Source organism: Haliotis rubra, unplaced genomic scaffold (genome assembly GCF_003918875.1).
Source record: "Haliotis rubra isolate DU_JTF1 unplaced genomic scaffold, ASM391887v1 Scf548, whole genome shotgun sequence".
NCBI classification, from domain to species: domain Eukaryota; kingdom Metazoa; phylum Mollusca; class Gastropoda; order Lepetellida; family Haliotidae; genus Haliotis; species Haliotis rubra.
Window position 1 is genome coordinate 191462 of NW_025767244.1, and position 12431 is coordinate 203892.

The following is a 12431-nucleotide window of genomic DNA, read 5'->3' on the forward strand; positions in this document are numbered from 1 at the left end:
CACGAAATGTTGCAAGTCAAAGACTTTGCGGGAACGCACAAACACGTTTCCGAAATGCACATCACCAAGTTTGTTAAAGGAGAAATAGGTAATAGTGGCAACAACCTCTGAACCGTCAACTCTCACTATCAGCTTTGTTTCTTTCTTAAAGGCAAATACATCTCCTAGTCACTCGACATATATGGATATGACGTAACCAACAGACACCTATATGTGTGCATACAGCGTACACACACCCAACAATCTGCCGCATCAGCAAATACGAATAATTATCTTCAAATAAGACAGACGGGGGTGGCACGTACGAGACAATGATGGCATTTGCGCCCGAATCAAACCTGACCTATGTCTTAACAGTCTGACTTTTTTTGTCATATTTCAGGGGTATATATGTAGTAGCTCCCACTGCTTCAACCATCCCTTTAGCTGCGTCTGTGTGAACGGTGCGTCTGAGTTAACGGTGTGTCATGAAAGGTTACACGATCAGTCTGCTCCTGTCTGGCACAGCTCTCCTGCTTGCTGCATCTGTTGCTGCCAGTTCCAAGTGCCTTGATTCACAAGTGGAAGGACTTTCAACAGATGATGATTTCCCAACGGTATTACACGCATGGTGTAAGTAAACCCTTGTCATAATTGTAATGTTTTGTGTACAAATGAATATTGTTATACATTGTGTGAGTTTAGTTTTACGCCGCACTCAGCAATATTCCAGCTACATGGCGGCCGTCTGTAAATAATCAAGTCTGGACCAGACAATCTAGTGATCAACAACATCAGCATCGATCTTCGCAATTGGGATATGATGACATGTGTCAACCAAGTCACATGTCATCCATGACTACTAGATCCCGTTAGTCGCCTCTTACAAGGAGCATGGGTTACTGAAGGTCAGCCCTAACCGGATCTTCACGGGTTTGTTATATAGGATGGTGGGGCATGGATGTTCACGTTATGTCTCCAGGTTTATGTCACCGTACCTGTCTCCAACGTGGCAAGCGTATGAGACCACATCTACATCATTGTCCCTCTGAGAGGGTATGGAACCCCACATCATTCAAAGAATTGTTATGCACACCGAAGCTGTTAATCGTAGTATATATGTCGATTTTAGATAAATGGCTAACCTTACACAAAGTCGAGGTCAACACACCAAGTTCGTTTCTGCTTGACCTGTTTTCATTTTAGTAGTTGGCACTTTTTAGTAACACCATTTCCTCGTCAGCCAATGAAATAGCAAGACATTTACAAGTATCTCATCTCTTTGCAGATGGCAAAATCTTAAAGTTCGATGGCTTCTGGGGAGAAGACCATGACAGTTGTGATGGAGAATACTATCTGAGGACGAAGCGCTCTATTGACTATGGCTACGCCTCTAAAATACTGTCATCAAGAGGCACCAACGGCGGGGGCTACCAGAGATTGCAGTTCCGTTATGATGTGCCAAAGCCAACCTACCGCAAATCATTCCAAGAAGGTAAATGGCAGCTGGTCAGCAAGCAGATGATAAAGAACTACTACAAGAAAGGCACTTACGAGATGGCCAAAAAGTTCTTCATCGCTCTGCCCTTCGTCAAGATCATTCCCGTGAAGACTACCACGTCTGTCGATTACGTGGTGCAGCTACAGACCTACGACAGCTACAGGGTGAGACTGTGTGAACACTGCTATGACGGTCACCCACAGATCGAGTTCCAGTCCCTGAGCAGACCTCATCGCAACGTCATCCGTCGTGTCAACTTCCTTCCCTACACCAAGAGGTCAAGGACGGAGTACGGTAAACCAAAGATCACCCAGATAGGTCAACGGCGTGTCGTGAGTCATGGAACCAGTTAAGGCATCCATGAGTTGGAGCGCACTAATTGAGGTCACTGCAATTCCCTTGCAGATATAGGTTTGACCTCTAGTCAATAGACCATGTTTGATGCGCAAATAAAAGTGTATTAGTCATTGACTGTCTATGTATTCCATTGCAGTGAACGCCAACGTACTGGTTCAGTTGGGTGTTGACGGGCGCAGATTAATGATGATAGTAGAATATTAAGCCTGATGTATGATTTCAGTGTAAGGGTATGCTGGTGACATAAAGGTAGCTTGCATGTAAGCGTGTAGTGGTTGATGGAACTAGAGCCTTAGAACTTGTCCGTCCTATAGTAAGGATCGGCGCTGCAGTAGGGATGTACCACGAGAATTCTTCTTAAATTTCACAGCTTTTCGTGGTCATATGTTTTCACTTGGCTTGATCCAAGTATCTTTAGTTTTTAGTTACTGCGATACGTTGTTGTATTTAGAGTGGTCTTTACCTCAAGTCTCTGCACGAGTGAGTTACGATTTTAGTTGTATCGGCAGAATGCCAGCCATGATGTGACAAAAGCAAGTTCATGATACAAGAAATTAGATTGTAGGAACCTGTCGACAACGGAGAGTAAACACAGCTAGACTATCATATATATAGATGTAAAATTAGGGATCAGGCAACTCTCAGGCGACTCTCTACACCACCAAGGCTTCAGGCTCTGTCTTGAAGCTTTTAGAAAATCTCCTGTAGACAGTCTGCATGTGGGGGCTGATGAACCTTCCCTTGAACGACGCCGCATTACATTTTCGCTACAATATATCTCTGAATTACGTGGGGCGGCGTGGTAGTCTAGTGGTTGAAGCGTTCGCTCGTCACGCCGATGACCCGAGTTCGATTTTTACATGGGCACAATGTGTGAAGCCCATTTCTGGTGTTGCCCGCCGTGATATTGCTGGAATATTGGTAAAAGCGGCGTGAAACTAAACTAAACTCACTCACTCTGAATTATGTTCAAACCGAGCATACAGTTGTGTTGTCAACCTTCTCTTTGAAGACCTGTTTCTTAATCTGCCAAGCCTTGCTCCACCAATTGGAATCACAATTCAACCACACATTTCCGCAATTAAAATTGATATCATATTTGACCATCATCTTACATTTCTACCTCATATCAAACATCTTAAGTCAAAATGCCTGAAGGCATTAGGTCTCTTGAAAGTTGTCTCCATTACTAAGTGGGGAGGTGATCAGTCGACCCTCCTTCACTTACAGGGTAACCTCACAAAACCCCTACAGCCCATAACCCCATATAACAACAAAGTGCATGGTCCAGTGCACTGCTAATCCCCTGCCTGTTACCTATTTTATACAATGGACCAGACCAAACACTTAGAAATTAAGAGAATGATTTTAATGCTTTGAAATTTAGAATCAAACTTAGATATTAAAGTGCATAAAAAGCAATTTGAAATCGCTTGTTAAAGTGATTCTCCCCTTCGTGTTTACTGAAAGAGCTTGTTTTGGAGACACTACCCACCCCCTTTCAGATGACGTAATCATAAGGACATTTGTTATTCTCATGTTTTCTCTTATTCATACATGATACCAAGGGTTCAAACTAAATACTGAATCGTCACAAGTGTCAGTTCTCAATATATTTTGTAAACAGTGCCAGCTTGAATATCTGGACTCAATGTTTTTGAAAGATTAAAATGGGGGTGTCCTTGAAAAACAGCCCCTGTCTAAATGTAAATCAAGCAATCCAAATCTTTGTATGTTGATTATTACGGGTAGTCATCCATTACTATAATGAACACATTTTATATGATATTATCAGAGGGCATACCATTATCCAAGAGGTACCAAATGACATCGTTTTTCATTTTCTGCAATTTCATAAAAAAAAGTATTATACAACAATGTGTTGTGATGACTAATATCTCGTTAACCACATTACCCCCATATGTGAAATTTTGGATGTGGCTATGCTAATGATTTCTTCAAAACAAAATGGAAGCTTTTCAAACATTGGACATCGAGAATATAGTTAGGCTGGCTACTTTTTGAACGCCCCTCGTATATACCCCAAATCATCTCAAATTATTTATCTCATTTTACTATCTCCCACACTAGTACAACTGATATTATTACGATTTGCATGGTGTCTACTCACCATGTACATCAGGAAGCTTAAAAAACTAGTTCACCATTTAATTCATCTCAATTATTTAAACTGAATAATTAAAACCCTACCAACAGCAGCACAATGTTATTCCCTTCTCATCTGTATACTCTATGCAGCTTAAGGTCACACTGCATACTCTACCCTGTATTCTCTCCTTTGGGTCAGTTTATATGATAGATAGATAGGGGTACTGGGCAGTAGGGGTTATGTAAAAGAAGGCATGAAAAGTGTTAAATGGTACGGTGCCCTTTTCACATGTCTGGTTAGCAGAGCTGTCCATGTAGAAACTGCTAATTGTTGAACACAGATTCTTTTCTCAACGCTCTCCGCAGATATATTGCTCCAAGAGGCCTAGTGAAAGAAATTGTATGTGACAATGGTACAAACTTCAAAAGTGGCGCAAAAGAATTGAGTCAGTTTTTGTTTGATATGGATCAATCAAAATTGTCATCATATTTGCTTCAGAAAGATATCACATTGAAGTTTAATCCCCCAGTTGCGAGTCACATGGGCGGTGTTTGAGAAAGAATGGTGAGATCTCAACGAACATTCTGAATCCTATGCTGCATGAGTTTGGTGACAGACTGGACGATGAAATGTACAGAACTTTCCCATGTGAAGTGGAAGCTATTTTGAACTCTCGACCTTTGACCCCTGTGTCAAATGACCCTGATGACCTTGATCCACTCACACCAAATCACTTACTCATGTTGAAGTCTAACGTCTTCATTCCTCCTCCTGGAGATTTCAAGCAAGATGATATGTATGGATATAAACGCCGAAGACGAATTCAGCATCTTGCCAATATACTCTGGTCACGCTGGAGAAAGGAGTATCTACAACAGCGACAGAAGTGGAATCATCCTAAACGTAACTATCATCTGGATGACATTGCAGTGTTGAAAGATGAGTTTCTTCCGAGAGGTGCGTGGTCTATGGGTCGCATCACCGGAACTGAACCTGACAAAAGTGGAATTGTCCGGAGTGTAACAGTGAAGACCAAGGACTCTGAGCTTCGTAGACCAATTCATAAGCTTGTTCTACTTCTTCCATCAAACGAAGTCATTTTGAATTTAAGATTTTTTTGTTAGACACACCGGGTGTGTTTAAGAGGCCGAGTGTGTAAATGCAAGATTGCATGTTTCATTATTCCATCAAATTCAATGTGCTAACTTAAGTTTACAAAAAAGTCACACTTAAATCACTTACTCATTGGTCTAATGGTTAAGGCTGTGGAATTGTAATTGAAAGGTTGCAGGTTCAAACCCCACTTACACCAACTAAACGTTTGTTATTGATTTAACTAATGTACATAACGTATTTGAATTAGCCTCATTTCTAGCACTTGTTTATCACATGACCTCTCTAAAGAAGCACGTGGTCTTAAAAAGCATGCACATCAGTCTATATCTGACCACCATGCTGGAGAGTTGCTTCACCTCACTGTCTGCGAATCACTGCACGTTAAGAAACAAATGTAAGTTACTTTTAACTCATATCATCTCTAACTTTATTCCTTCATTATCATTTGTATTAATAATGAATTATTAGTAAACAATTTTGATAATGGTTTATTTGAAGCCCATTTCTGGTGTCCCCCGCCGTGATATTACTGGAATATGGGGATCAACCTTCAGATGTTGGCGATCTAAAGCCCATTTTTATTGTGTTGTTCTGTAGAAATATTGTTTTATGAGTACATGCTATTTTTAAGTTTACATCTGTGATAATCTACATATTTTACTGTCCTTCGTTAATAGATATATATATTGCCTGGGTTTATTTTTGATATACAACACTCATAGTCACGATATGGCTGACATACTGCCGATGTGATGTAAATTTTAACTCACTCGCTCACTCCTTGGTGCCATTCATGTTTCACGGTATAACGTTGCACCTGTGTTCACTAAATATTGTGTTCGTCAAAATGAAAATTCATAATACAGCCTTCATGAGCGTATACACTGAACTATTACATCGTTTATTTTCTTTGTTTTGTATTTAAATATCCGAAATCTAATACACGCTCATACTGACACGATATATTTATACTGAAGAGAACGGAAACGAAACCTCGGAGGTCATTGTATCATTTGATTTTCGATAGAAATAGAAGCGACAACACCCTTTCCACATCCATAAGAAATATCTTCTAAAAGCAGAGTCGATTGTACAATTGTGACTATTTCATGAGTATATATTTGTTTCAGCAGTATTACAGTTGTATGATCTTGTTTGTAAACACATTGAGTCTGGACCAGACAATCCAGTGATTGTCACCATTCGATACGATGACATAGCATGCGTTTTTGAATCAGTGTGAAATAGTGATGATACATTGAGAAAAGGAAATATGACTGGCATAAATACTTGTTAGTCAGTATTTTGGTCACACATAAGCATTATGATGGCAGAGAAAGGTGAAATTTTAGATGGAAGGAAAGTAGGTGGGGATTTGATTCTGGATGGTTACAGATATACACGCAGGAAGGAAAACAAGAATGTTCAGTTCCCTGGAGGTGTCTCCATACCAGTTGTCTGGCCACAGTGACCACAACCAAATACGGCACCGTTGTGAGACGCGGGAAGCCCCACACATGCTACAGATCTAGGTGATATTGCTGCGGGACGTTTGACCAGCAACATGCAGAAACGTGTTTGGGAAGAACTCACCGCTATTCCTAAGATCTACGAGGAGAAGAGGAAGAAACTGCTGGATGGCCACGGAGTTATTCTCCCTACTACTGGGACAAGAAGATGGGAACGTACCAGCGATTCAGTTAACCCATTTAATTAGCCTACTCAAGTCCAATTATCAATTTATTACATATTGTAGGAAAATGGGTTTTTCTTTTAACTGTCAATTAAGCGGTGGGAACAACATACTGCCAGAAATGAGACTTACGGAAGTCGCACTGCCAGATATGGGACAACGCGCTAGACCAATTAAAAGGTGTGATAACCTCACTGCACAAATGGGACTGCCAGAAATGGGACTAAATCATACCAGGTGTTCGCGAAAAGGTGAGCGTATCCTTCCCCACCGGTGGCACCTGTCATAAACATATGCTAACTCTAGTAATTTGCTCACCTGAAATAATTCGGCAACGTGTGGTATATAAGTCAAAATAGGGAATGTCATTGGACATCATTTTGTTACTGATGCATCAAATTTGGAAATGTCCTCCACATGTCTACCATAAAACTTTTTGACTGTACCTCAAAAGTTGTGAAATGTAAATACCAAAGACTAGAGCTGTTGGAATGTTGCTCGACATGAAAGGGAAGTTGGCTATTGGAAAGTTTAAATCATCCTTTGTACGGCCTTGTACAGAGGTTTTTGTCCCTCTGAATCTTTATGCATAGATCTAAATATGAAACGGTTGAATATATCTTAAGACAGCGTTATTTCGAGTTCAACAACAACATGAAACCACAAACTCGGTATACTTTCTCTTGCCCACAGCTTATTCAGCTAGCCTATTCAGACATGTCTTTCTCAATGGTCGCAGTAACCAGGTGTTTCCGTGTGCGTACTTGCTGCTTCTACTACACCTCGGGCTGTCGCATACAATTGCAGAACATCTTAGAGTTGATGGGCTATTCACAAATGCAGTCGAAAAGACACTATTGTCATTAGGCATGGTAATTCAATCATCATGACGCAACCTTTTCAAACGCAGATGATATTCCCAGATGATTTTTATTCTTCACTCAGTTCATGTCCGAGCCTTTCCACCAGCTGTATTTGTCTTGATAAAGGAGAGCACATCATGCAGTACGTACTCCTATAATTAGCTGAAAGGGAGTACTGGGGCAGGCTCTGTCTTTGTTGGAGTCAGCATCGCTATGTCTCAAAATGGATATTAGTATGTTTGACTGTTGTACCTAGGTTCCACTACCATACTGCAGTATGATTTGTCTTTAGGTGTCAGTGAGTTACTGAATCTACCCTTTAATGTTTAATAAATTTAGATCAGGGATAACAACCAGAAATTAAACCTATGTGATGTTTGCTGGTCATTATTTAAGCTAACACCACACGACTGTAACAATTTCTTTGCTCTGGCCTTGTCAGGCAATATGAATTGATAATCCCCTATGCCTTGCACAACTTGCAGAAAAGTTCTTGATGTCCACTTACATGACCACTGAATTGATAATCCCCTATGCCTTGCACAACTTGCAGAAAAGTTCTCGATGTCCACTTACATGACCACTGTTATGACGGCGTAATCCACTCGTTCTGTATGCTGAATTTTGAGATATTATTTTGCTAATGTTGGGTGAATAATAAATAAAATACTCGCTTTCGCTCATTAGATATCATTCACTCGTTTCATAAATATGGTATTACACGGGACATCGTTTAGCTATTTCTCTATATAAAATGAGTGTATTATATTTGGAAGAAAATGTGCCCGAAACGCAATGCGTGCGTCTACATCGTCACAACATCCTTAATATATTTCATGATTATACTGGAGCTATGGGGTAGTTTAATCGTTAAAGCTTTAGGTCGTCACGCCGAAAACACGGGTTCGATTCCATATTTCAGGGCTGGTGAGGCTTGCAATCACATTGCAGCACTGTGCCACTGTTTAGTTGATGTGACAACAATGAGGAAAGCCGGTACTACATCATGCACATCCCAACCATGCAAGTGGAATAACCCACGCAAGAGGAAACTTAGTCCAAAAAGATCACAAGATGTTAATTTTAGAAAGTCATCTTCTGTTCTACATGAAAGGAAAGCAGTGATAGAAAATTGTTCAAATTCAGAGAAGTGTGATAAGATTGGTAATGAAAAAGCAGCTTACATTAAACCCATTGTCAACTGTCAGAGATTTAAACAGAAACTTGAAAGTAAGAATTCCAATGCTGCCTGGTTAAAGTTTTATGCAGACGCTTCTACGCCATCAAACATGAAACCCTCTCTGCCTCCCCTTCATAACATTTCCTTTTCATATTGTGACCATGTAGATCTTCATTCCACTGATTGTCAGCAAAAAATGCAGGTATTATTTGATTGTATGCATGTGTCAGAGGAAGATGCCCATTGTATCGAGACATTAACAGGTCAGCATAAAAACGACTTATGGTTAGCTGCCAGAAGTGAAAGACTTACTTCTTCTAAATTTGGAGATGTTGTGTTGATGCGCAGTGACACAAAGCCAGATAATCTTCTTAAAGATATTTGTGGCTACAGACACATTTCTGATGTTACTTTTTGTAAATGGGGAACCAGTCATGAACCTGCAGCACGCAAGGTCTATCAAACAGCAAACAAGAACTGTGTCTGTGTGGAACAATGTGGTCTTATTGTTAATCCAAAGTATCCACACCTTGGTGCTAGCCCTGATGGTTTGATACAGACTGATGATGGACATACTGGTGGTGTTCTTGAGATAAAGTGTCCTGCACGCTGTGACTGGAAATGGATGGAGCCCAAGGAGTGTGCCAAGGATCCTAGATTCTACTGTTCCCTAGATGAGAATGACCGTGTTCGTCTTAAAGAACCACTAAACTTTGTTTTTTGTTACTCTTTTAACCATTACATATGAAAGATTTGTGGTTAGTCTTATGCGGAACACCAAATTTATTCTTTAAAAACTTGTGGTTAATTAATACCGAGCGATTAAAAGTGGCCAAAAAGTCGCCTGCTTCCCTCTCGCCCGCCAACGAAACCACAGACAGGTTACGTAACTCTGTCGCCAGAGCACTGCAGTGACGTCATATGAGGAACGATTTTTAGTTAGTTGTATAGAAAATGTGTAGCACGCTCATCATTTTGATGATTTCTCGACATCAACGACGACATGCCGTATCGTTGCTTTGTCGTCAATTGCTCCTAGGGGTCGGGCGATAGTGTCCCCATGCACAGATTTCCACAGGACCCCGCAGTTCGTGCTAAATGGGTTATGTTTGTGAGTGCGAAGCGAGCGTTGTGGAAGCCTGAAACGATATCTTACTTGTGTTCAGATCGCTTCACGGAAGTTAAAGAATCAAAACTACTTACTAGTTGTAGTAAAATATGCATATGATTGATGACCATAAAGATTTTCTATGACACAACTTGTAACATAACGATTTCTTCCACGGAAGCGAGGTGGGGGTCGAAGTCACAATACTGTGCGATAAATTTCTTGCTACATTCCCATGGTTAATGTCCACTCACCAGTATGTAGATACTAGTCAATGTGCGTCTTTATATTTGGTCTTATAATCCTAATTAGTTTATTATCACACTAGTATGCATTTTGAAACTAAATAAAAAGCAGACGATCTGCTGATACTTATAGTGAATTTATAACAGAACTGTAATATCTAGACATTTTATAGTTTGCCAATGTGAATCATAATTCGCACACACACCCTAGTGCATGTTGTCTGTCTCATTACACTTCACGGCGAAAACAATGATTCTGTTGAATGCTACGACAAATGAATAAAAACAAAATGCAAGTATTAAAATTAAAACAGATTAAAGTTATAGGAACAATATCAGGCCATTACCTTGTTCGAGGAATGTATCCATCAATATCCACAAAACTGTTCCAAATGATGTGTCTTTTAACAGTTTAATATACGAAAAAGTGATAAATCTTTTCAGGTATTGGTGTATAGTCTCATTGGTCACCCAAGATAGCACACCTGGCAACTAATTGCATAATGTCCGCCTTTCTTTAAAACAGTAATTTAGTTAGCCAATAATGGGCAATCAATCAATGTTTTGCCGGTTAATCCTTTGAAAGAAGGACGTTGTTTTTACGCAGACACCGACACGACAGAGTGTATTCAGTATAGATTAGTAAATCTACATACATAAACGCTACCTTTTGACAATTCCGCTGTGTAAGATAAAAGTAATTAATCAATCAGCGTGTTATCGGTTAATCCTTTGATCGATGTTTATAATGTTGAATATTTACTCCAGACACAAGAAATGCCAAATGGGAACCTTTGTCGGGTAATCTAAGTGTGTTACCACTAATTATACCTGTTATAAATTCATTAATTGCTGAATTGCATGTGAAAACTTATGGGCCGACACTGTTTTGAGAATACAAACAGATTTTTACATGACATGATTAAATATCGAGGTAAAACAACACAGAAATGGGATCAATTTGGATCAGTCATTATACAAATAGGGCCTGACGACACCAATCGATTTTGACAGAATCGTCTATGAAAACAAGTTGTAACTCGGAAACTAGGCAAAGCAGGAGACCAAATTAAATGACAGTAGATTGTGAGAACATATAGCTTTCATTTTCCACAACAATTGTCACGATTTCAGGTTTATACAAGCCTGTAATCACGATAATTTACCCCCTAAAATGTAGATGAATGCTGCATCGGCTCTCAAAGCTATTCCTCATATGACGTCACAGAGGCGCGCCGCTCTGATTGGTTGAAATTTCGTTCGCGGGTGAGAATTGTGCACTGTTGTCAAAAAGGTCGATTTAAGTCAATTAAAGGTCGAAATGAGTAGTTTTAATGACGGGGTTTCATTTATAACGATGCCAGTTAGTGATTTATGTATTTGTACCCCCTAGGGTTTATGTGACCTTTAAAAGGTCTCATAGATATTATTACCAAATTCAGGGTCAAATGGCTATTACTGAAAGACTGTGGTGTGATTTCATGATTTGGACTTTGAATGGGTGGACTGTTGACAGAATCAGATTTGATGAAAAAGTCTGGAATGACATGCTGCCCCAGTTGAACAAATTTTACCTGACTAATGTAATTCCAGAATTATTCTCAAGAAGAGTGAAAAGGGGTATTCCACTGTATAATTAAATAAGATTTCAAGTGTTCCTATAAATGTATCAGTGATTGCCTGTGCTGACCAGTTCACATTCATTGTTGAAACAGTATGGCAATGTTTAATGAAAAAGAGTTCATGCTTGCTTGAAAAGTGTTTGAATACACAAGGTGAAAATGACAAGTGCATATTTCTAGAATGTTTGCCTAAAGTTCTCAAAAGAGTGTTTGAATTCAATGTAGCATGTGCAGAATACCAATCCACTGAGTAGGTTCAAGTGCTTGAATATAACCAAATATAAATATTTTTTCCTATTGTACATTTACAGTTAAAGCAAGTACCATGAAATCACTTACACTATGAGACAAGAAACAGACTTGTCTGTAACTAAATTGCTTCATCCCTTGTATTTAAGTGCTTAATTCTGCATGCTAAATGTTCTTAAAATCTTTTGCCATCTTATTTGATGGCTTATAATAATTATCAGCTTTGAAGATCAATTAGTAGTGTTTTTAAATATGTATATATAACAAAAACACAAACAGATCACTAAAATTATTTTATTGGTAAACTGATAACTGTGTGCAGATCAATACTGACTCACTTTCAACAACATGGATAGCTGTTTAACAGCTAGAGAGATAATATACATTACAGTTTAAAATTATATGTGG

General features: G+C 39.4%; 2 protein-coding genes across 2 annotated transcripts; both read left to right on the plus strand.

Annotated features, from left to right (window-relative positions):
- The first annotated feature begins 335 nt into the window (after nt 1-335).
- LOC124253641 lies at nt 336-1947 on the plus strand. Its single transcript, XM_046687451.1, has 2 exons — nt 336-612; nt 1268-1947. The coding sequence occupies exons 1-2, from the start codon at nt 468-470 to the stop codon at nt 1831-1833; spliced, it is 711 nt and encodes a 236-aa protein (XP_046543407.1). The 5' UTR covers nt 336-467; the 3' UTR covers nt 1834-1947.
- Nucleotides 1948-4540: 2593 nt separating this feature from the next.
- Nucleotides 4541-12078, plus strand: LOC124253642. Its single transcript, XM_046687452.1, has 3 exons — nt 4541-4997; nt 9030-9504; nt 11546-12078. Exons 1-3 carry the CDS (start codon nt 4541-4543, stop codon nt 11790-11792), a joined length of 1179 nt encoding a protein of 392 aa, XP_046543408.1. The 3' UTR covers nt 11793-12078.
- The last annotated feature ends 353 nt before the right edge of the window (nt 12079-12431 follow it).